General features: G+C 50.1%; 1 protein-coding gene across 1 annotated transcript; it reads left to right on the top strand.

Annotated features, from left to right (window-relative positions):
* Positions 1–225: 225 nt before the first annotated feature.
* On the top strand, positions 226–12,129 carry CGRRF1 (cell growth regulator with ring finger domain 1). Its single transcript, XM_018559407.1, has 6 exons — positions 226–354; positions 2,312–2,451; positions 2,968–3,145; positions 5,814–5,961; positions 10,067–10,174; positions 11,800–12,129. The coding sequence occupies exons 1-6, from the start codon at positions 251–253 to the stop codon at positions 12,118–12,120; spliced, it is 999 nt and encodes a 332-aa protein (XP_018414909.1). The 5' UTR covers positions 226–250; the 3' UTR covers positions 12,121–12,129.
* Positions 12,130–23,843: the final 11,714 nt, after the last annotated feature.

Raw genomic sequence — 23,843 nt, 5'->3', positions numbered from 1 at the left:
CTACTCCCTGGGTTATTTAGGGATTTATTTTCATTCATTTCTGTTATTCCAGGCTTTCTTTCCCGAAACAAAAATGGCGGACGGGAGCTCAGTGACATACAGTCATGTGATGTGGCGCATTTAAGCTGAGATAACCAATCAACGCTGCCCTGGGGGTGACAGCCGGGTGTTACGGGGGCCGCTGCGGACCAAAAGATATCTAGCAGGGTGCGCATTTAGCTTGCTGTTAGGGGCTCAGAGCGGTGTTGCTATGCCAGCCATATTCCTGACCACCTTGTACGAATATTCGCCCCCCTTCTACATCGCTGTGGTGTTTGTCTGCTTCGTGGTGACCTGTGGGTTGGTGCTGGGGTGGTAAGTAGTCCTTGTGAGTGTGTGTGCACAGCTGCCATCTGCTGCATGTCTGACAGGTCAGCTTAAAGAAGAACTCTGCTGAGCCTTATTTGACTCTAAACAGGCAACTCAATATGAACTGGCCCTTTAAAAGTTTGGCTATAGAACCTTTGACAGATTTTGATTGCTTTACATGTCCCCCAATGGGCAGATTCTCCCTCTGGTCTTCTCAATGGGGACACCTGTTCCCATGACAACTGGCTAAAAGAAGCTTTGATTGTTTGAGTCCTGAAGCATGCAAAGGACCAATCACATGACCTCCCCTAAAACACAAAAACCTTCATTAAAATATATTCCTTAAAGCAAAATTGCCACATAGAGTACGGGAGGGTTATATCCCCTGTCCACTTTATATTGTTTTCCCATCTTTGTCCCATTGGGGAGATTTCCCTTCACTTCCTGCCCTATAGCCACAACAGGAAGTGAGCGGATATTCCCTGGTGGTCAGCAGGGTCACCAGAACTAGTGTCCCCTCGACTTCCCCCTCTATTCCTGTTCCGGCTACAACCCAACAACTGTTCATGTACAACCCTGGAGGGGGGAGGAGGCTAATGGTTTGCCTTGCTGTGTTAGGTCGGCTCAGTAGATCGAGAAGTGAGGGAACACAAATCGGCGCTCGCTCACTTCTCGATCATCTCCCTGCAGAGAGCCGTGACTGTCAGTCATAGCCCCCCGCAGAGATTCCCCGCTCCGATCCTCCAACGCTGACTGGAGGAACGGACGGGGGAGGGGGCGGGTACAGCTGGCTCTGTCTCTAGATAGGCAGAGCCAGCTGTCACTCACGCAGCTGGGTGGATCTCAACAGTAATGTCGGGATCTGTCCCGGCTGCGTCGGTCTCTGCATACCGCGAGCTGAAGCTCACTATGCAGAGATGTACTGAACATGTTTTTATTTTTATATTTTGTCCTGACGTACGCTTTACATCCATGATTGAGCTTTGCACTCTGCCCAACGCAAACCAGCAATTAGACGAGTGAACCTTTCACCACTACCGACAATACAAATGAGCAATAAAGGTTAAGGTGCAGATCCCTATCATGCCTTACCCCAATTCCCTTCCTCCACACTCCTCCAAAAACAGGAAGTAGCCATAATGCCTATCTATCCTTAAAGGAGAACTATGAGGCGAGTGCTTTTCACTCATCCTCATAGTTCAAGCCGACGTGTGACAATGAAACTGTCACAGGTCGGCTTAGTAGATCGGGAAGTGAGGGAACACATACCGGCGTTCGCTCACTTCTCGATCATCTCCATGCAGAGAGCCGTGACTGAGAGTCACGGCTCTCCCCCGCTCTGAACCTCCAGCGCTGTTTGGAGGAACGGACAAGGGAAAGGGCGGGTACAGCTGGCTCTGCCTCTAGATAGGCAGAGCCAGCTGTACCCGCCCTTTCCCTTGTCCGTTCCTCCAAACAGCGCTGGAGGTTCAGAGCGGGGGAGAGCCGTGACTCTCAGTCACGGCTCTCTGCATGGAGATGATCGAGAAGTGAGCGAACGCCGGTATGTGTTCGCTCACCTCCCGATCTACTGAGCCGACCTGTGACAGTCTCATTGTCACACGTCGGCTAGAACTATGAGCTGAGTGAAAAGCACTCGCCTCATAGTTCTCCTTTAAATGCTTATTTCCGATGCTCCTCAGCTCCATCTAGCGGCCATGTTGTGGTATTGTCCTGTTATTACATCCGACATGATAAGAAAATAGACAGCGAACGTTCAGTTTTGTCTCCGCTCGCACAGAACGAACATACCCGACGTTTCACAGGATGGGCGGCTCTGTGAATGGTTTATAGCTAGGCCCTCCGTGTCTGATCACGTTGCTCTATATAACAAGAAACATTATAAAGGCCACAAATCCCCTTTTAATAGAAGCAGGTTTTGGGTAGCAACCTGAGTGTTCTTTTCATTTGTCGCTCCTCCCAGGTTCGGTGTGGACGTTCCCGTCATACTGAGGAATTCCGATGACTCCGCCTCCAACACCTTCCTTTCCAGGAGGCAGATGGTGCAGGTAAAGAATCCCTTCGGACTGGAGATTGCAAACCCCGACGGCGCCACAATAGCAAGTGAGTGATGGAAGCTGAAGATATAAAAGACACCAATGAACGCAGCTCCGGCATCAATAATACATCGTAGAGTGTAAAGGCCGTGACACACTGCACGCAAAGCCGTGCAGAGCGAAGCAAAGCTCTCCGGCACGGAGCTTTGCGTGCAGTGTGTGAGCTGAGTGCAGTCAGATGATTGACAGCACCTTCAGCCAATCGGCTCGTCCGTAACAACCTGCCAGCTGTTGCATCGCGACGCGCTGGTTTATACGCGCGAGCCGATTGGCTTAAGTGGAAATTGTTCATCTCGGCACGCTCAGCTCCGCGAGCTCTCGCAAGCTGAGGTGCCGAGCAGAAAATGACATGGCACACTGCTCGCAAAGGCAGCGCACGCGCAGTGTGCAGTGTGTCACGGCCTTAAGTGTAGAGTCGGGCCGTACAGATCCGCGCGGCGCGCATGGCCGTGTCGGGCCGCTCCCGGGAACGACAGGTGCTGCGTGTGATTTACTAATAAAGTTGTGCTTGTTTTGTCCGCAGCGGGAGTGACGTTACGACCACATTGCCTGGAGGAGAGCACCCTGACCTGTTACTGGGGCTGCAACGTGCAGAAAGTGCAGGAGGCCCTTCAGAAACATGTCTACTGCTTCCGGATAACGACCCCCGGGGCCCTGGAGGAGGCCTTGTACAGCGAATACCTATACAGGGAGCAGCATGTGTATCCTTTCTCTGTGCCCGGGGACTCGGCCAACTTCTCTATAGACTTGTCAAATGACTCTGACCGACAAAAGTGCTATATTGTCATTTAAAGGGATATTCTGCTTTATGCACAAATTACCCAGCCCCACATTACCATTGTTAGATACATTATGTGCAACTACAGCCAAAGCCTCTCTTTAGTTTTGGATAGAGTGTTGAGGGGTTAGAACCTGTGTCACATTTTACTTCTCTATGGAGATGGTCGGAGACCGCAGACATGGTGCAGGAGATGGTCAGAGACCGCAGACATGGTGCAGGAGATGGCCAGAGACCGTAGACATGGTACAGGAGATGGCCAGAGACCGTAGACATGGTACAGGAGATGGCCAGAGACCGTAGACATGATACAGTAGATGGTCAGAGACTGCAGACATGATAGAGGAGATGGTCATAGACTGCAGACATGATTCAGGAGAGGGTCAGAGACTGCAGACATGATACAGGAGATGGCCAGAGACTACAGACATGATACAGTAGATGGTCAGAGACTGCAGACATGGTGCAGGAGATGGTCAGAGACTGCAGACATGGTGCAGGAGATAGCCAGAGCCCGCAGACATGATACAGGAGATGGTCAGAGACGGCAGACATGATACAGGAGATGGTCAGAGACTGCAGACATGATGCAGGAGATGGTCAGAGACTGCAGACATGATGCAGGAGATGGTCAGAGACTGCAGACATGATACAGGAGATGGTCAGAGACTGCAGACATGATACAGGAGATGGTCAGAGACTGCAGACATGATGCAGGCGAGGGTCAGAGACTGCAGACATGATACAGGAGATGGTCAGAGACTGCAGACATGATCCAGAGTTCCTGCTATGGAACCCTTAACCCATAATGTTGAAGAGAACACTCCATGATTGGAGAAGAGGCTGGTCACATGACCGTAGCTGCCCATTACATGGATTTCTTTTGTTTCACGTCTGTAAAGCGCTCCCCTGTCCTCCATAAATGTGCTTTTTCCTTTTTTTATATTTCAAAGCAGCAGAATGGAGCGGGAAGGTCCCGCCCGCTACTTTATAACAGGGCCCCTGAGGGACACTTCTTCCACACAACACATCCAAAAATAAGAAGCCGACTAAACGATGAAACCATTTATACACATAGTAGTAAAACATCTTCAATGTGCCATGAAATCCGTCATCTGACCACCAGGGGGCGACATACAGCCAGGATTCCGATGTTCTCTCCTCTATAGGATAGAATCTTTATAGCGCAGAGACATTGTGCAGAGTACAAAGTGCAGTGGCTGTCAATGTAGTGAGCCCCTGACATCATCAAAAGGGCAGACATAATATTTGCTAAATGTAATGCTATAGAAAGCTGCAGACATAATGCAGGAGAGGGTCAGAGACTGCAGACATGATGCAGGAGATGGTCCGAGACTGCAGACATGATGCAGGAGATGGTCGGAGACTGCAGACGTGATACAGGAGATGGTCGGAGACTGCAGACATGATACAGGAGATGGTCGGAGACGGCAGACGTGATACAGGAGATGGTCGGAGACTGCAGACATGATACAGGAGATGGTCGGAGACTGCAGACATGACGCAGGAGATGGTCACAGACTGCAGACATTATGCAGGAGATGGTCAGAGACTACAGACATGGTATAGGAGAGGGTCAGAGACTGCAGGCATGATACAGAAGATGGTCGGAGAGTGCAGACATGACGCAGAAGATGGTCAGAGACTGCAGACATGATGCAGGAGATGGTCAGAGACTGCAGACATGATGCAGGAGATGGTCGGAGACTGCAGACATGATACAGGAGATGGTCGGAGACGGCAGACGTGATACAGGAGATGGATGGAGACTGCAGACATGATACAGGAGATGGTCGGAGACTGCAGACATGGTGCAGGAGATGGTCAGAGACTGCAGACATTTAACACTGGATAGTCAAGGAATATAGATATGATACAGGAGATACGCACTGACTGAACAGTCCCGCCCAGACACCAACCACTTGTCAGACCCCACCTCTAATTATATAAGGACCGCCCCCAATTACTGTAATGAAGGCAGTCAGAGTTTTGATCGGGCTCGGGTGAATCGGGTTCGCACCAAGCCCAGGCTCATCACTTGTCCTGACCCTCCCTGGGAAACGCCATGCTGCCATGGCCTGAGTTCCTTGTAGATAGGAAGTGGCTGCAAATAGGCGACGAGCAGCTCTGAGGTGCGACAAAGGATGAAAAAAAGGCAAAAATTGTAATTTATGTTTAAAAAAAACATTGTCGGTGCTTTACGATGCACGAAATGTCATTTCATTTCCCGTTTCTGTTATTTTCAATATTTCTAACAAATCTTAGATACACAGATGGGGGGGAATGTATCAAAACTGGAGCAGAAGAATCTGGAGCAGTTGTCCATGGCAACCAATCAGCTTCTCTCATCAGTTTGTTCAGTTAGGGTTTGAAAATGTAAGGTGGATGCTGATTGGTCGCCATGGGCAACTGCTCCAGATTTTGTCTGCTCCAGTTTTAATCAATTCCCCCCATAGAGTCCTCGGGATGTGTTTTCTGTGTCAGCAGTATGCAGTACGTTGGGCCCCGCTCCGCTCTGTCTGTCCTACTTCTATCACAGGCTCCGCCTTTTCCTCAACATGTCTATTTAGCGTCCGGAAAGAAAGCAAAGAAGACATTCTGCTCCGGCTGCCGGAGGACAACGAGATGGAGGATTTTGGCCCGGTTCCCCGCACTCGTTATCCACTTATAGCCCTGCTGACGTTGTCTCATGCGGATGACCGGGAGTTATACCCCATTGTACGTCTGAGTATAGCAGCCTTCATTTTCTCTGTGTCTCCCGCTAAAAAACCATGAACCAATCACATTGCTGCCATTGTTGAGGTATCTGTAGCCATTTTGATTTGTTGTTTTGGAGAGCGTGGGGAAGGATTAGACTGACTCAGCATTTAAATAACATGTTGTTACACCTAAGCCTAATCTCACTGCAGCAGTGTCTCCTGTGACCCCAGCGCTCTTGTGCATTCAGTTACTCTGTGACCCCTATGGGCTGCAGTGTCTCCAGGGCAGTCTTGTGTCCCCTGCTGATCTCCAGAGACCCCCTGTGTCTATCATGTGACTCGAGTTCCGTGCATTCATTGAACCCAGAGAATCCTGTGTCACCCCATGACCCCTGTGACTCCATTGTACCCAGAGAATCCTGTGACTCCAGCGCACCCAGAGCAGCCTGTGTCACCCCATGACCCCTGTGTCTCCATTGTATCCAGAGCATCCTGTGTTACCCCATGACTCCATTGTACCCTGTGCATCCTGTGTCACCCCATGACCCCCGTGTCTCCAGTGCAATCAGAAAATCCTGTGTCACCCCATGACCCCTGTGTCTGCAGTGCAATCAGAAAATCCTGTGTCACCCCATGACCCCTGTGTCTGCAGTGCAATCAGAAAATCCTGTGTCACCCCCATGACCCCTGTGACTCCAATGCACCCAGGACATCCTCTGTCACCCAATGGCCCTTGTAAATCCAGTGCACACAGAGCATCCTGTGTCACCTGATGACCCCTGTGACTCCAGGGCATCCCGTGTCACCCCATGAACCCTGTGACTCCAGTGTACCCAGAGCAGCCTGTGTCACCCCATGACCCCTGTAAATCCAGTGCATGATTTGTGTCATCTTCTGAATCCAGTGCCCCCTGAGCGCCTCCATGACACCTTCCTCTCCATGCAGCCTCAGGTATGCTTCTGTATGTCCTGGGCGGCCTCTCTCCCTGGATACAGACCTCTGCCTGTGGCACATTGGGAGATTCACCCTCTGGTGACCACTGTCCCCGGGGAAGAAATTATAAGAAATCCAATATTTTGCGTTGTCATCAGCACAGGAATAGGGGGTAAAATCTTCTCATGGGGACATCTGTCTAAGAGGGGACTTCCGTCACTTTGCAGAGATTTCCTGTCTACATGGCAGGAAGTGAAGGAGAATCTCCCCAATGGGACTGAGAAGGCCAAGACCGTGCAAGGGTTTTAAGCCTTGCCTATGCTATCCAAAATGTCAATATACTTTTTAACCCACGGGTGGGCAACTCCGACCCTCCAGTTGTGCTTTAACTACAAATCCCAACATGCCTCTGAGAGTCATGCCTGTATCTGTCAGTGTTGCAATGCCTCATGGGACTTGTAGTTCCTCAGCAGCTGGAGGGCCAGAGTTGCCCGCCCCCGTTTAAACCCTTTTGTCAATTCTTTGCTGCGCTGTATCATGGTGGCCCCACTTCTTCCCTGCTGTGGAGGACCAGCCACACATAATGCCGCTTACAGCAACCTAAAAAAGAAGCCGTACCTGCTAGGGGGACACCTTCTTTGAACAATTAGTCCTGTCCAATGATATTACTGTATATAAAAGTAGACTTGTATTATCTCTGAATTGGGGATAAAAGCCGTGTCCTCTAGCAACCAATCACATCCTCCCTGTCCTGCTTCCATTGCAGCATGGGAGAAGGACGGGGCGATTGTTCTGATTACACATGCCTTTTGTTTTCTTGTCCTTGTTTTATCTGGATAGAGATCTATGGAGTGCGGTTTGATTCTCGGGGCTCATATTTCGGCTTGAAGATATAAAGGGAAGCCCCTGACTCTTCCATATTTGTTTACAGGCTTTCAAAACCACTTTTAGAAAGTCCCTGCCTTTCCTACGCATGCTGACAGCTTTGTTTTTAGAGTCCACCTGTCACATTTTCAGAGGAGGGAGACCGAGCGAGGCCAAAAATATATAAATACAACGCAGCCGAAACAATGCAAAGGGAACCAGAGACTGCATGGAGTGCGCCATTTCCTAGAATCCAGTCACCCCGACAAAAAGGAGGAATTGTGTGTCACCGGTCCATGATGAAGGGATAGGCTGCACTCTCAGTGATGTCACTGGTCTCTAGTGAACGGATAGGCTGCACTCTCAGTGAGGTCACCGGTCTCTAGTGAATGGATAGGCTGCATTCTCAGTGATGTCACCGCTCTCTAGTGAATGGATAGGCTGCACTCTCAGTGATGTCACCGGTCTCTAGTGAATGGATAGGCTGCATTGTCAGTGATGTCACCGGTCTCTAGTGATTGGATAGGTGTGAGTGGAAATGCTGCTTTTTGGGTAATATTTCTGGTTTGTAGAGACGACCAGAATAATAACACGGTCTTAGTTCAGTAGCTTTGCCAGCACTGGGCCAGACATTCCTCATCTTACTCATCGCTGTATCAGACATGCAGGAAATTTGCTGTCACAGGACAGATAGGAGTTGTGCTGTTTGTAGAAGCCGCAGCTTACTGGCAGAGGGATCCAGGCGCTCGGTGACTCCTCTGTAACTGGAAAACGTGGATTCTACTGGTCAGCAAAACACGGGAGACGGTAAATGACCTCCATGTGATATTTACTGAGCAGCTACCTAACTTCCTGTCGCTGATCTGAAGAAAAGAGTTGTGTCTGCAGAATGCCAAATTCCACGCTGATCTTCTGAGGATCTGATATCAGGAATTCACTGAAGCCTTCTCCCCCCCCCACTAACAATATTATTATTATTATTAACCTCTTAGTGGATCTCAATTCAAATGTTAACATAAAGCTGCTTTAGAATTCTTCCCGAGATCGGTGAAGAGTAACAGAAAGGATGAAGTACTTACCTTTCCTGGAGAAAAAGCTGCTTTAATCCCCCTTCAGTGCCTATCATGTGGTCAGCAGCCCGGGCAGTTAGTCACATGCAGAAGAATAGGTTGAACCAGAAAAATCTCCCTCTTGAACAGAGATCATGTGACCAAAAACCTGATGATCACATGACAGGCACTGTTAACATTTGAGCGTCCCAGCCGCTCAGCTGAGAGGTAGAGCAGAAGAGTTGTCAGCGACCAGTATCGGTGCCGATGCCGAGTATTTGGTCGAGTACTCATACTGGCCCAAATGCTCCAATGCCTAGCCCGATACCTGAGCTGCCGGTATCAGGAAGCCGGGGCGGGAGTCATTACATGCTGCCCTGCTTCCTGATTGGCCGGGAAGCCGGCTCCATGCTCCCTCTTCACTTGTGATGAGGGAGCATGGAGCCAGCTTCCCGGACAATCAGGAAGCAGCTCAGCGTGTTATGACTCGCTGCCCGGTTTCCTGATTGGTCTCAGCGACCAGTATCGGTGCCGATGCCGAGTATTTGGTCGAGTACTCATACTGGCCCAAATGCTCCAATGCCTAGCCCGATACCTGAGCTGCCGGTATCAGGAAGCCGGGGCGGGAGTCATTACATGCTGCCCTGCTTCCTGATTGGCCGGGAAGCCGGCTCCATGCTCCCTCTTCAATTGTGATGAGGACAATCAGGAAGCAGCTCAGCGTGTTATGACTCGCTGCCCGGTTTCCTGATTGGTCGGGAAGCTGGCCAATCAGGAAGCCGGGCGCCGTGTAATGATGGATGCAGCACCCGGCTCTCTGATTGGCCAGAAAGCCGGCTCCATGCTTGCTCGTCATCTAGTGATGAGAAGCATGGAGACAGCTTCCTTGCTAATCAGGAAGCCGGGTGGCGAGTTATTACACGCCGCCTGGCTTCCGTAATGGGACTTCCGGTATCGGTATTCGGTATCGGCGAGTACCGGGTAAAAAATATCTTTACTTGATACGGAAAAACCGGTATCAGTGCATTCCTAGCGTGCGGGCAACATATCTTCTAGATTGTATATTGTGGCGCCATCCACCAGTAGTTCCAGCACCCGTCGGATTCTGGTGTGCGAAGGGGATATTACATATCATAGACAAGTGGAGACATTGTTTCTCCTTTCACTCTTTGATAAATGAGTCCCTGTGAATGGCCCGGAATCCTCCTTTAAACACGCCGCCACGTACTATGTGTCCAGCCTTCTCCATGTGACGTCCTGTCTCTTGTGTTCTCCTAGGTCTCAATGCTGAGTGTCATCCATATTCCGGACAGAAGTTACAGACTCCCGTGCAGGATAATCTATCAGTACCTGCTCACCGCACAGGGCCAGTTCCATGACCTCAAGGTAAAACGCGTTCCGGGAAATGAGGAAACCTTTGTTGCCCCGTTTCAGCCTGTGAAATACACCGCGTACGACGGCGCGCAGACCGTGCTGGGGCCGAATTCCAGGCAGAGACGAGAAGACGTTATTAACATTCAAAGCCCAAACTTAAGCTTTCAGTGTAAATCGGCTAAGTGCCTTCCGGGTGAATCTAAGCAAAAGGTGTGCCAAGTCTTAAGGTGCCCATACACCTTACGATTATCGGCCGATTTTCGTATGCGATCGCGTTATCGGCCGATATTCGTACGGTTGATGGGCAGCGTACAGCCGCAGATACTGTGCAAGCGATCGACTTTTGACTAAACAGCAGATTAGAGAACTTCGGTCGATCGTACGATGATCGCAAGGTGTATGGGCAGCTTTACAGTTCATTTTCTTTGGAAAGCAGCCTCAGCCTGTCCCCTGTCAGCATGCTGCAGAGAAGTACCTTTGCTCCCTGTGCGGAAGCAGTGGTCTCTGCAGAGGTCACCGTCTAACCTATCCCCTTGTTAAGTCACAGCTAGAGCTCCCCAGTCAGACAGGAGCATGAGCTTTGCTAGGCCGGACTCCGCAGCAGGCATGTTGGACCTCTGCAGAAGGACCATTGCTTTCAGGTTGCCTGGCTTAGTGTCAGATTTATATATATGAATCAATTGACTTTATTACTGGATCAATTCCCTGCTATTCTCCAGTGGTCACCACAAAGCCCCTTTCTTTCTCTTTCCCCCTTTTTTTGATATTTAGTGTCAGAAAATGACTTGCTGCAACTTATATTTTGTAGAGCTTTGCTGATTACAGGGATATACTGTAGGTCAAACTCAGCAGAAGGCAAGTTGGACCTCTGCAGAGGGACTGCTGCTTTCATGTAGTAACCCAGATTCCTGTCCTCAGCTGCCCGGCTTGGTGTCAGAAAAGTGCTGGAACTGATATTTTTCTTTAGAAAGCAGCCACAGCCTGAGTAGAAAAGCCTGTCCCCTGCCAGCACCCTGCAGAGAAGCAACCTTGCTCTCCGTGTGGAAGCAGCGGTCTCTCTGCCTCCTTGCTGAGTCATAGCTAGAGCTCTCCATTAAGCAAAGCTTATGCCTCCTCCTATTGGAGAGCTCTAGCTGTGACTTAGCAAGGAGGCAGAGAGACCGCTGCTTCCACACGGAGAGCAAGGACTCTTCTTTGTAGCCTGCTGGCAGGAGACCGCCTTTTCTACACCATTTGTTTTGATGCCCATGGAATACATTTAGCTGATTGGTGCTGAAAGTTAATTCGGGACAAAAATAATATTCGCTGACTAAAGTAACTGATTCTGTCTTGAATCAGCCTGCTGTAATCATCGGTAAAGCCGCCTTCATGCTGAGAGAGGGAGGGGCAGCACTAGAAGCCAATCAGACTCATCTGCATTGCACATGTATTGACAGAGTGATGACCTCATCAGTCTCTTGCTGCTCCTCTGTTATCCACTTACAGGCAGAGGCAGGTCTTGGACTAGGTTCCATCTACTCTATATACCTACGTATTGCCGGCAGTCGTTGGCCTATAACATGTATTATACGCTTTAGGTTTTTTATCTGGTGAAAATATCTTCTTTACTGTTTTTTGTTGTTGTTTTTTTTTTCAAGCAACTTTATATGTCTACGAGCGAGCACAGGTCGGAGTCTACAGAAGCCGAAGACAACCAGGATTGTTCCAGGGATAAGGAACTACTGCAGAAGTTTGGACTGTCTGAGGAGGAGGAGGAGGAGGAAGAGGAGGAGACACAAGAGGGCAGGGGCAAGGACTGCGTCGTTTGTCAGAACGACACGGTGAACTGGGTGCTCCTGCCGTGCCGCCACGTCTGCCTGTGCGACGGCTGCCTAACGCGATTCCAGCACTGCCCGATATGCCGGCACTTTGTGCAGGAAAGCTTTCCGCTGCGCAGTGGGACGCCGCCAACAGGATGAAGGAAACGGAACCTGGAGTCGGACATCAGACCACACTCAGTTCCATCCCTTCCACCGGAGGAGCGCATCTTTCATATTCACACCGCAGTAGATTGGTGAGGGGGGTCAGTTACCCTTCGGAGTGTTTTAGGAATGTGGAAAGAGTATGCTATTGATTGCCTGCGGTGGGGACTGAGCCCAGGATGCCAGCACGGACATGCCAGACTGCTAACCACTGAGCCACCTTAATGGCCAAACTAGTATTTTAAAAGCAGGACCTGTAATTGGAATCAAGTGTTCACTTAAAGGATAGGTGCACTTTAAGACAAAATGCACTCATCCCTTTGCCCCCTGACCTAACTTAACCCACCCTCCCCCCTCCATAGATGCATACCCAGTGCAGTCCAATGGCAGGGGGTGTTTGCAATTAGTGCTGCAGGTCTGGCCACATGTGCGCCTTTCAGCCCCATGGAATTCTATGAAGCCATCTTTCTTCGTCTCCAGCCCAGGGTCACAACCAGTGGGGTAACAATAGCCATAACGGCCCATGCGGCTGCTATGGGGCTGGGGGGGGGGTTGCGGGGGGGACCCCATCAACATTTTGCTATGGGGCCCCATGATCTGTGGTTACGCCCCTGGTCAAAACCCCATAGAAGTCTATGGGGGGGTGAGCTTACCTTTTTCCGCTAGGTCATGTGACTCACTGAGAACACGCCAGTGGCAGGATCTCTATGCAGGACACAGCAGGGTAATGAAATACTCCCCTTGCATGCATTTGTCATTCCTTCACCAGCAGGATGAGCAGGACGTTACTCTCTCTCTGCAGAGTATTCATCAGTGAAGGAACAGCGCATGCGAAGGAATGTCACATGGAAGCAGGGGAATGTTTTCACTACACATCATGGATCAATCTTTTCACTGGGCGTCTTCTCACCGGCAACAGCATCCCCAATGTGACATGGGCCTTAGTCACCTTGGCCAAACAAAAGTCCAGGCCGCCATCCTCTGTATTTTGTTCTTAGTTTCAATAAACTTTATTAACGCCGCAACATGGCCAATGCGTGCATCATTCTATAGTGACTCCTCCGCTGAGGCCTTTTGCCTTCGATCGGGGCTTAATCATTGAGGACGAAACGCATTAGTGGAGGCACCAGGTCCAGCGGGGAGGTAACGATGCAGAAATGGCCATGTAGCAGTGTTAAATAAAGTTTATTGAAACTAAAGAAAAAAGTGCAGCCAGTACATTTGCAACTACAGGGAAGAGGCAAATCCCAGGACGGGCCTGGCACCCGCAGCCGGTGGTCACATGGAAGTCGCCTAGAGCGACATCGCCATACCGACCAGGATCACAGGGGGACTCGTATACACGCACACACACGCACATACAGACACGCAATAGGTTAAACTTGATGGACCTGTGTCTTTATTCAACCTCAAATACTATGTAACCGGGTCACTCCAATTTTATTTTAGAGATGAAGGTTGTCATAAAAATCAAAGTTTGTGATACTAAGGGGCTTATTTCACACAAGATTCACACGCAGGTTTCACCCAGGATTTACACATTTCTCCTAAGTGGATTCGGGGGGGAGGGGGGGGACAAAGGGTGAAAACCTTTATACTAGGCCCCCCTAGGATTGCTAGAGGATACAAGAGAAGTCAAATCATGATCGGTATCTTGCATAAGGAACGCTCCCGGGTGATGACGCATTGCTGGAAGCTTTAACTGCCGCAGGGTGCATGCCCAGTTCTCAGACAATGAAGCCGATACCCGTATATTCCACTACCCGGAAGCCGTTAGGAAATTGCTGCTTCAATCGGCCTCATCACACAGGCTTTTTGTACATTTTAATGTTTGTTTTCACTTTAAGGTATTGTATAATCTATTTAAAGTGGGTTTTTAGGATTTGGGTGCAAACGGAATCTGCCCAATATAATTCACTTTATAAACAAGTATTGTGACTGTTCTTTACTGTTCCTTTCTGTCAGGACGAGCTCAATTTTGGTTTATTGAAAACATCTCCGGGGAGCTTATCCTGTCACTTAAAGCATAACAAGACCCATCAACACCCCCCAATCCCTCCTACCACCCTCTCCCCCAAAATAAATACATTTAAAAGATAAGGCGCACTTTAAAACAAAGTGCATTTATGTTTATCCGCTTCCCCTAACCGAACCCACCCGCCCCCTTCCATACATACATACTTACCTCATTTCCACAGTCTGCCGTTTACATTCAATGCCACAAGTGTCACTGTCCTGTACTGTACAGCCCCATAGAGGTCTGTGAAACACATGGAACCCGCCCTGACCAATGGCAGAAGAGACGTCAATGAAGCACATGGAACCCGCCCTGACCAATGGCAGAAGAGACGTCTATGGAGCACATGGAACCCGCCCTGACCAATGGCAGAAGAGACGTCTATAAAGTACATGGAACCCGCCCTGACCAATGGCAGAAGAGACGTCTATGGAGCACATGGAACCCGCCCTGACCAATGGCAGAAGAGACGTCTATGGAGCACATGGAACCTGCCCTGACCAATGGCAGAAGAGACGTCTATAAAGTACATGGAACCCGCCCTGACCAATGGCAGAAGAGACGTCTATAAAGTACATGGAACCCGCCCTGACCAATGGCAGAAGAGACGTCTATGGAGCACATGGAACCTGCCCTGACCAATGGCAGAAGAGACGTCTATAAAGTACATGGAACGCGCCCTGACCAATGGCAGAAGAGACGTCTATGGAGCACATGGAACCCGCCCTGACCAATGGCAGAAGAGACGTCTATAAAGTACATGGAACCCGCCCTGACCAATGGCAGAAGAGACGTCTATAAAGTACATGGAGCACGCCCTGACCAATGGCAGAAGGAGCTGCAGGGGATCAGCACTATTGAGATGTAACAAATGATTTTAAAAAAGGTGGAAGCAATGATTTTAATTCATTTTGTACAGTTTTTTATATTATGTCAGCTCTGCAATTCCTGACTTGTCCACCAGGGGGAGTGTGAAGAATGAAGTATTGTCACTGGGGACAGCAAGGGATGAGCCCTCAATGTATTCATTCATTGCTATGCTAATGATGAGGCTCCTTGCACAGTAATACCCCCTCTGTCCCCTCCGCCGAGGTAACATCTGTACTGATAGGAAAACAAAAGAGGGTCTTCATAACGCTACTGCCAACTCCCAGCTGAGGCCAATGGAAGAGTGAGATATGAGTGCAAATGTCAGAACACTAAATGCAGCCAAAGAAAGGGGAACGCGAGCGTGCGTTCACTGAGTGTGTTAAAGATTTCCTTAAAGCAGAACGCCAGGAAAATAAAATGATTAGACCAGCAAGTGTTAAAATAAAAAAAAAACAGCTTTTGCCACAATACTTGCTTTGGATCTGGAGCCCCGCAGTGAGGATTTTAGGCCACTAGATGTCAGCAGTCTGCCATGTTGGATGACCTCCAGTGTCACTCAACTGGCCTTCCTGGAGCCCAGACTGTCATGGACCCTCCCCCTGGAGTTGCAGTGAATGCTGCTCGTATGTCAATACGTGTTCACCGTCCAGTGGAGGATTTGAGACCAGAAAGAAAAGGAAGGACCCTTAACGTCACCAGACCCGTGCGAAGACCCGTGGGCAAAAGGTATATGTGTGTGGATGTACAGCAGGGCTGTAGCTACCATGGGGCGAGTGAGGCACTTGCCTCAGGCGCAGTTGAGTGGGGGCGCAGCCAGGGCTGGCCTGCAAGCACAGGGCGCTATGGCAACAGGGGCACCAGGCGGCCAACGCAGCCGGAGCTCGCAGGGGAGGTTTCTCCTCGGATCCCGGCTGCTCTCCCCCGCCTGGCGCATGACATCACACGTCTGTTAGGGGGGCACAGTTTTCTGTTCTTGCCTCAGGCGCAAAGGGGGCTAGCTACGGCTCTGATGTACAGTATGTATGTGCATATGTATGTGTGTGTGTTTATATTAGGGATGCACCAATACCGTTTTTTCGGTATCGAGTACGAGTATTGATATTTTTTTTTCGGTACTCGCCAATACCGATCATGTGCCCCAATTATCAGTAAGTCGGGTAGCGGATCATGGTGTGTCGCCCGGCTTCCTGATTGCCTATGAAGCCGGTGTTCTAGCAAAAGTACACCGGCTTCTCTTTCCAAGGCTGCCAATCAGGGAACCAGGCGGCAAGTCATGAGGTGCCGTCTGGCTTCCTGACTGGTCAGGAAGCCAGGCTGCCTAGCAACAAGTGAAGCTGGCTTCCTAGCCAATCAGGAAGCCGAGCGGCACGTCATGACCCGGCTTCCTGATCGGCTAGAAAGCCGGCTTCACTTGTTGCTAGGCAGCCTGGCTTCCAGTCCAATCAGGAAGCCAGACGACGCCTCATGACTCGACCAATCAGAAAGCCGGGAGGCGGGTCATTACGTGCGGCCCGGCTTCCTGATTGGTCAGGAAGCCAGGCTGCCTAGCAGCAAGTGAAGCTGGCTTTCTAGCCAATCAGGAAGCCGGGCCCTGTGTCATAACCCACCACCGGACTTCCTGATTGGAAAAGAAGCTGGCTCCATGCTCCCTCGGCAATGCCGAGATCTCCCTCTGACCGGAAGTTTCCGTATCAGAGGTAAGTATTGGAGCATTTGGGCCAAATACTCAGTATCGGTGCATCCTAGTGTGTGTGTATAAGCTGATTGGTTACTATGGGCAACTGCCCCAGACTCTGTCTGCTCCAGTCTTGATAAAGACCCCGCTCTGTGTTTTGATTTCTGTACGCATGCTTTTTCACACAGCTCCCCAGGCTGTGCCGTACAAAAAGATGCAATTTACGGCTCCTGACACTGAATCAACCTGATATACGGATCAGAACAGCACCGGTCCACGGAATACATATATATGTCTTGTGTCATTAAGAGGAAGCGATGCGTACACCAATCAATACATTGTGTCGAATGTAAACCGCCTCACTTGCCAGTAGATCTGTCCTTCTGTTCCGTGCTCCAGACGGCACAACCAATCGGTGACCACACTGTTCTGCACCGCAGTTAGGCAGCACACTTTGGTCACCGATCAGCCCTTTCATTTTGCGGTGAATGAGCCTCGCCACGCCAATGAAGGTCAGCGCCCTGTGTTAGACTGACAGCGCTGGGCAGTGCAGAGAGGCCTGTTTTGTTTTTTTCCTAAGCTCCACTTTTCTTGGGCTTTCTAAAGCCAGAGTCGGGTACTTAGAGTAGCTGCATTTTTTTTTTTAGCAAGGAATTAAAAACTAAAAGTGTAATGAGATAGAGGAAGAAGAGGATCTCTGTGCGTGAGGTTGTAGCGCTGTGCGATCGTGGCCGGGGGAAGAATCAGTAAGTGGCACATAAAGGCTTTCATTCATGGGCAGGCCGGGAGAGAAATGGAAGGTAACAATGATGTGTTCCCAGCTGAAGGCAGCTTCAGATTACACACAGCATTCCTTCAGCCCGTGCTCAGTAACTCTTTGCCTTCCGCCGAGGCCTCTTGTGAGTGTGTGTGCAGCTGCTGCGTCCGCGCCATGCACGTGAAAGCCATGCGTTCCTCCTCGGAATCGAATGTTCGGCGCTGAGGACTAGTGAAAGTCCTAAATCTCTCCTAACCGGTGTTCTATCGAGAAGTCCAACTTGTCGAGAATTCCAACTCCCGTCAGTGCGACACCCGAGAGCAGTATCACGTTCTCTAATGGCGTCCGCGCCATGCATGTGAAAGCCATGCGTTCCTCCTCGGAATCGAATGTTCGGCGCTGAGGACTAGTGAAAGTCCTAAATCTCTCCTAACCGGTGTTCTATCGAGAAGTCCAACTTGTCGAGAATTCCAACTCCCGTCAGTGCGCCACCCGAGAGCAGTATCACGTTCTCTAATGGCGCCCGCGCCCTGCACGTGAAAGCCATGCGATGCCGGTGCGTTCCTCCTCGGAATCGAAAGTTCGGCGCTGAGGACTAGTGAAAGTCCTAAATCTCTCCTAACCGGTGTTCTATCGGGAAGTCCAACTTGTCGGGAATTCCAACTCCCGTCATCGCGCCACCCGAGAGCAGCATCACTGTCTATAGTAGTCCATGATGACCCCCAACTAGTCTTACTGCAACCTCTTGTAACCAGAGAGCCGTGACAGGATCGAGAAGTGAGCGAACGCCGCTATGTGTTCGCTCACCTCCCGATCTACTGAGCCGACCTGTGACAGTCTCATTGTCACAGGTCGGCTAGAACTATGAGGTGAGTGACAAGTTCTCCTTTAATGTCAAAATGATTTTCGGGGATTTCAAATGCTGATGAAATCACATATAATGGACGCTGCTCATTGATATTAAAAAGTTTCAGTTTCGGGCAGAATTAGCTGCTCCCTGAGCACCGGTCCTGACTTCCTGTTTTAGGGTGACTCCTTTCCCTTGCAGTGTCCTATGGAGCCACCCTTGTGTGTGCTGGTAAGCTGTGTGTGTCTCCACAATCACACAGACACAGCAAGGCAAGACACTCCTTGCTCCACCTGCTCGCTGCTCCTTCCTTCTCCAGTCTAGTAGATGAACAGTTGCTGGAGTCTGCTCTGGCGCCTGTGGTCTTGTACTGGACAGGAAGTTCAGGGAAGCCGAGCTGAGAGAGTTGGAGCTGTTCGGAAACATGACGACTGTAAGCGTTTTGGGCAAAGATGTGAAGAAATACTTTTGCTGGTCGATGGAACAAATATACATCTGGATTCATGATTAAAATATACCGTAGTTTGAGATATTACTTACATACAGCGCAATACCACATGTTAAACACACGTGTACTCGGATGAACGCACGGATGTCACCAACACGGAAAACTATCTGCTGGAGAGAAACAATGTCAGTGAAAGCGTTTTGAATCCGTCCCGTTCCACGTGTACAGAATCCCTCCTGAAGAAGAATGACGCGGCCTGCGATCGGCTCCCGCGCTCCTCACATCGCCTCCAACACGGCAAAACCCATTCAGCAATCTCTCTTTTTTTTCTTTTTTTTTTTGAATGGGTTGGCAGTGAGTCATTAATGCGTCACATGACCCGTCGCACCCGCGCCGGGATCTCCCTCATGCCCAAGTAGGGTTTATCTCACACACACGTTCCCCCGTCTGCAGCACAGGAAGTGCAATCGCTGCAAACGTAACAGATTCCAAAAATATTTTGGTGTGCTTTCAGCGTATTATGATTGTGTGTTGTTGTTGTTGTTTTTTCTGCCGCAGCGTTAGGCCTCATTCACACACAACGCAAGCAAAATTGTATATTGCGTCTATGCGCGTATATATGCACGTCTATGCGCGTATATATGCACGTCTATGCACGTCTATGCGCGTATATGCGCGTATATGCGTGCACTACATGCAATACCAAAATGCATCACTCGTAATGGAATTTTAATGTGCTGTAAATACGCATAGATACGCTGCCCGGACGCATCTCTGTTCCATTCTGCTTTTGTGCATATATACGCTGCGCAAATATACGGCTCCATACGCGGCTGTGTGTATGGAGCCATTTATTTGCATATGTTGCATATGGTACAATACGTACGTACGCGCGTATACGCGCGGCAGTGTGAATGAGGTCTTATAAGTATTGTTACAAATATTATTAATTTTAAAGGAGAACTATGAGGGGGGGGAGGGGCGCTTTTCACTCACCTCATAGTTCTAGCCGACCTGTGACAATGAGACTGTCACAGGTCGGCTCAGTAGATCAGTAGCCCCTATCTTAATTTTGGTTGCCCCCGTCTGCCTGACATCTTGTGTCCGGGTTTCTGCTGCCATGAAAACCGAACACAGCATTCAAAACCCGAACTGTCCGGGTGAATCCTGGACAGGTGGCAACCCTAGCGATCCGCCTGGCGACTGGGGTGCCATTAGAAAATAATGGCAAACACACCGCGAAGGGCGCACACTTAGGCGACTCCTGACCGCGCAGCAATCCGCGCGGAATCGTGCACGATTGCCGCGGGGTGAGGTGTCGCCTAGGTGTGCGCCGGCCCTTATCCTTAGGCCCTATTCACACTGGAGCGCCTTTGGATGATTTTTCAGGCGTTTTCTGAGTGACTTTACCGGTGATTTTTTGCACGCGTTTCAAGCTGGACTCAGGCACTCTTTCAAGCTACAGGCAACATTTTAGATTACAAGCTCTTGCGGGCAGGGCCCTTCCAACCCTCTTGTCTTCCTTATATTGTAAAGTGCTGCACAAACTGTTGGCACTATATAAATCCTGTATAATAATAATAATAATAATTAGGGATGCACCAATACCGATACTAGTATTCGTATCGGTGCCGATACCGAGTATTTGGGCGAGTACAAATGCTCCGATACCTTCCTTGATACCGGAATTTCCAGTCAGAGGAAGATTTCCTCTGACCGGCAGTGCCATAGGGGAATATGGAGCGGGCTGGGAAGCCGGGTGGTGAGTAATGACCCGCCTCCTGGCTTCCTAATTGGCCGGGAAGCCTCCTCCATGCTGATTGGCTGGGAAGTCGGCTTCCCAGCCAATCAGCATCAAACTGGCTTTACTCCCAGGTCATTACTCACCGCCCATTTTCCTCATTGGCCGGGAAGAGTGCTTCTCGGGGGGGTGTAGGGGTTTCTGGTTGCCGGGAGCTCGGTGGGACGCCAGCCAGAGTCTCCCGCTCAGCTCCCTGGCAACCGATGACATCAGTGAGCTCGGCGGGACACAGGACAGAGAGCCACAGGCAAGTAAGAGCCCCCCCCCCACACACCACACACACTTCCCCCCCCCAATGAGACACCGTCTGTGGCGATTTCCTCAGGCTGCCTCATTATAGGGATAGCTCTGCATGCGGATACGATGCATGTTCCCAGTACGCTGAGGTGTGAACACTCAGGAAGCGCAGAGTGTCCCCAGTCTTTCTATGGGGACAGCCAGAGTTGTCCTGTCACTTTAAAATTGTGCAGAGAACCAGAGGGGCTGATTTATGTCTCTTCCACCCAGTGTATAGCAGGACAGGATGAATGAGATTCCCATGGCACTACCGCCACTAGATGGAGCCGAGGAGCATAGGAATTTCCTGTGCAGCGAAGTGTAAATGGCATTCACTCCGCTATACACTGAACGGAAGAATTATAAATCAGCCCCATAGCTTTTTGTGGTCCTGTCTTAGGGTGACGACGTTTCTCCTCTACATTTACGGTGCAATGAGTGTGGTCACCCTACACAGGAAGTTTGTTACCGGCAGAAGAAAACGCATGCAGCCGCCCCCTCTAAGCACCAGAACTATATATCCCAATTTTAGTTTTTGGGGGTTTGGATATCCCTTAATAAATTACACAATGGACTGGGGAGGGGCTGACACCCGCGTCTCCTTTTATAGGTGTAGATTGATGGTGTCCTCTGGAATAAAGTGGATCTGGTTTTTCTGCAGTATAAGGCTTGTGGAAATGTCTCATCAAGGAAGAAGTCTGGGGCAGGTCACCGTGTGGAATGCAGTTGTGTTCCAGGAGCTTGTTCCACTGACGTCACGCCCGCTGATGGGCTGCGGCAGCCAGGCACTGGACAGCTGCCTCTATTTTTTTCCCCCCCTCCAGTCCCGGGATCCCGGCCCCTGACTCACAGCGCTCCGCATTGTTTCATCCTACAACTGCCGCCCCGGATCGGGAAAGGTTCAACCTCAAACATATACGGCGGCGCTCACGAGGGCTAAAAATATTTCCTTTTTCTTTTGGAGTCGGATCAAATAAGGCTTTTAGGGAAGACGCGGACCAATCGCAAGCAAGAATCATTATAGAAAAAACCTTTTTCACCATTTTATCATCCTTTGTTGATACTGATTGCCTGCAGCCTCTTTGCAGTCACTTCCTATCTACGTGCGCCACAGTGATGGCCGCATGGCATTTCCCGGGACGGGTTTCCTGACTGTGACAACGGTGGATCATGATTGTGTAATGTGTGTCGAAACCGAGGCCGTTACTATAATGAGGCATCTCATTGGAGGAGGGGGGTGGCAGGTGTGTGGTGCTCTGTCCGGCTACCTGCACAGGTCAGTGATGTCATCGGTTGCCAGGGAGCTGAGCAGGATGCTGTGGCTGACGCCCCTGCCGAGCTCCTGGCAACCAGCGGCGTCAGTGATCTAAATGGGACTGGACAGAGAGCCGATGACATCACGGCTCCAACACAGCCACCAGTCCCATCGCATCCGCCCTACAACAACTGCAATCAGCAAACCCCCTTACCCCCGGGAAGCACTAACAGCAGCACCACAATCCCCTCCCCCCCTCAGGGTTGCCACCTGTCCAGGATTCACCCGGACAGTCCGGGTTTTGAATGCGGTGTTTGGGTTTCATGGCAACAGAAACCCGGACACAAGATGTCAGGCAGACAGGGGCAACCAAAATTAAGATAGTGGCTAGTGGCCCCCCACACTGAAAATAGTCTCAACTGTGATATTTACATATGAATAAGCCGCGACTCATTCTCCCCCCAAAATTTCCATGTGTCGCTAGAGTGTTCGGGTGTTTCGCTGGAAGAAAAGGGGGCAACCCTAAACCCCACCACCACCAGCACCACTCTATGGCCTCAAGCGGCATAAAGGGAAGGGAGGGATGCCCCTTGATTGCCTGTCTCCAGCCAAAGCCTCTTTAATAGGGGGAGACGGGTACAGAGCGTTGTCACCCTATAACAGGAAGTGACTTTCATGGCAGGGATTTCAACACAATGAAAATAGCTTTGGGAATGGCATGTTGAAGCTCACAGGAGATTTCAGTCCTTGAGCTTCTGTATATGCTTTAACCAGCTTGTGGCCCTTCAGCTGCCATGGCACTACAACTCCCAACATGCCTTCATGGGAAAGCTCAGTGCGGTGAGGTCACATCTGAGGAAGCTGATGAATTCTCTGCACGTCCTTACAGTACAACGCATGGTGACACACCTGCCTGTGCGGTGCATTGCGATGGCATGCATTGTGAATGGCACCCCAACGCATTGTACAGTAAAGCACAACGTACCACGGCGGCCTAACATACATATATCGTGCGTTGTGGTGCGCTGCTTTTTTTTTTTTAAATGGGCCCTAAATTTCCTGCCAGATTTTATTTCTATCTGTGACTCAGATGAGGAGATATTCCCTCACTTCCTGTCCCCGTGACACCCTTACAGGAAATTAGAGGTAGCAGATGTCACCAGGATAGGAAGGCAGGACAGCAATAAAAAAAAACATTGTCAGATGTTCTAACCCTTCCCCCTCTACCAAAAAGTTATTTTTTTTCCCTAGTGAAGCGACTTCCCATCACTTCCTGCCCTAACAGGAAATGAGGGCAAATCTCCCTACTGGGCACACTGTGGAAATAAATACCTGACAAAGGTTCTGACCCTTCCCTGCTTTATTCAGAACAAAACATTTGGGTGTAGTTGGGCTTTAAATTGTATAGAGCTACCCCTGGTAACTCCTCCCCCCCAGCTGTTGTGGAACTACAAATCCCATGAAGCATTGCAAAAGTCTCACAGCTACAGGCATGGCTCCCAGAGACAGATGCATGATGGGATTTGTAGTAGGGCCAGTGTTTGCCCACCCCTGGTATAGACAGTATAGACCTATTTAAAGGGAAAGTATCCTATTTTCACTATTGACACATTGTGAGTTAAAGGGGAATGGTGAGCGGCGCGGAGCGCTCCGAATTCACAGCAAAGCAGAGACCGTCTTCTAGTTGAAACTGTGTTCATAGACCGGGGCGGTTCGGCCGCACGGATCCGCCGCCATGAACGATCCCATATATTGCTATGGGGAACCGCCCCCC

Source organism: Nanorana parkeri, unplaced genomic scaffold, assembly GCF_000935625.1.
Source record: "Nanorana parkeri isolate BGI_ZX_2015 unplaced genomic scaffold, ASM93562v1 scaffold392, whole genome shotgun sequence".
NCBI classification, from domain to species: Eukaryota; Metazoa; Chordata; class Amphibia; order Anura; family Dicroglossidae; genus Nanorana; species Nanorana parkeri.
Note: the sequence above shows the minus strand (reverse complement) of the source record. Positions and strands in the feature narration are given on the sequence as shown.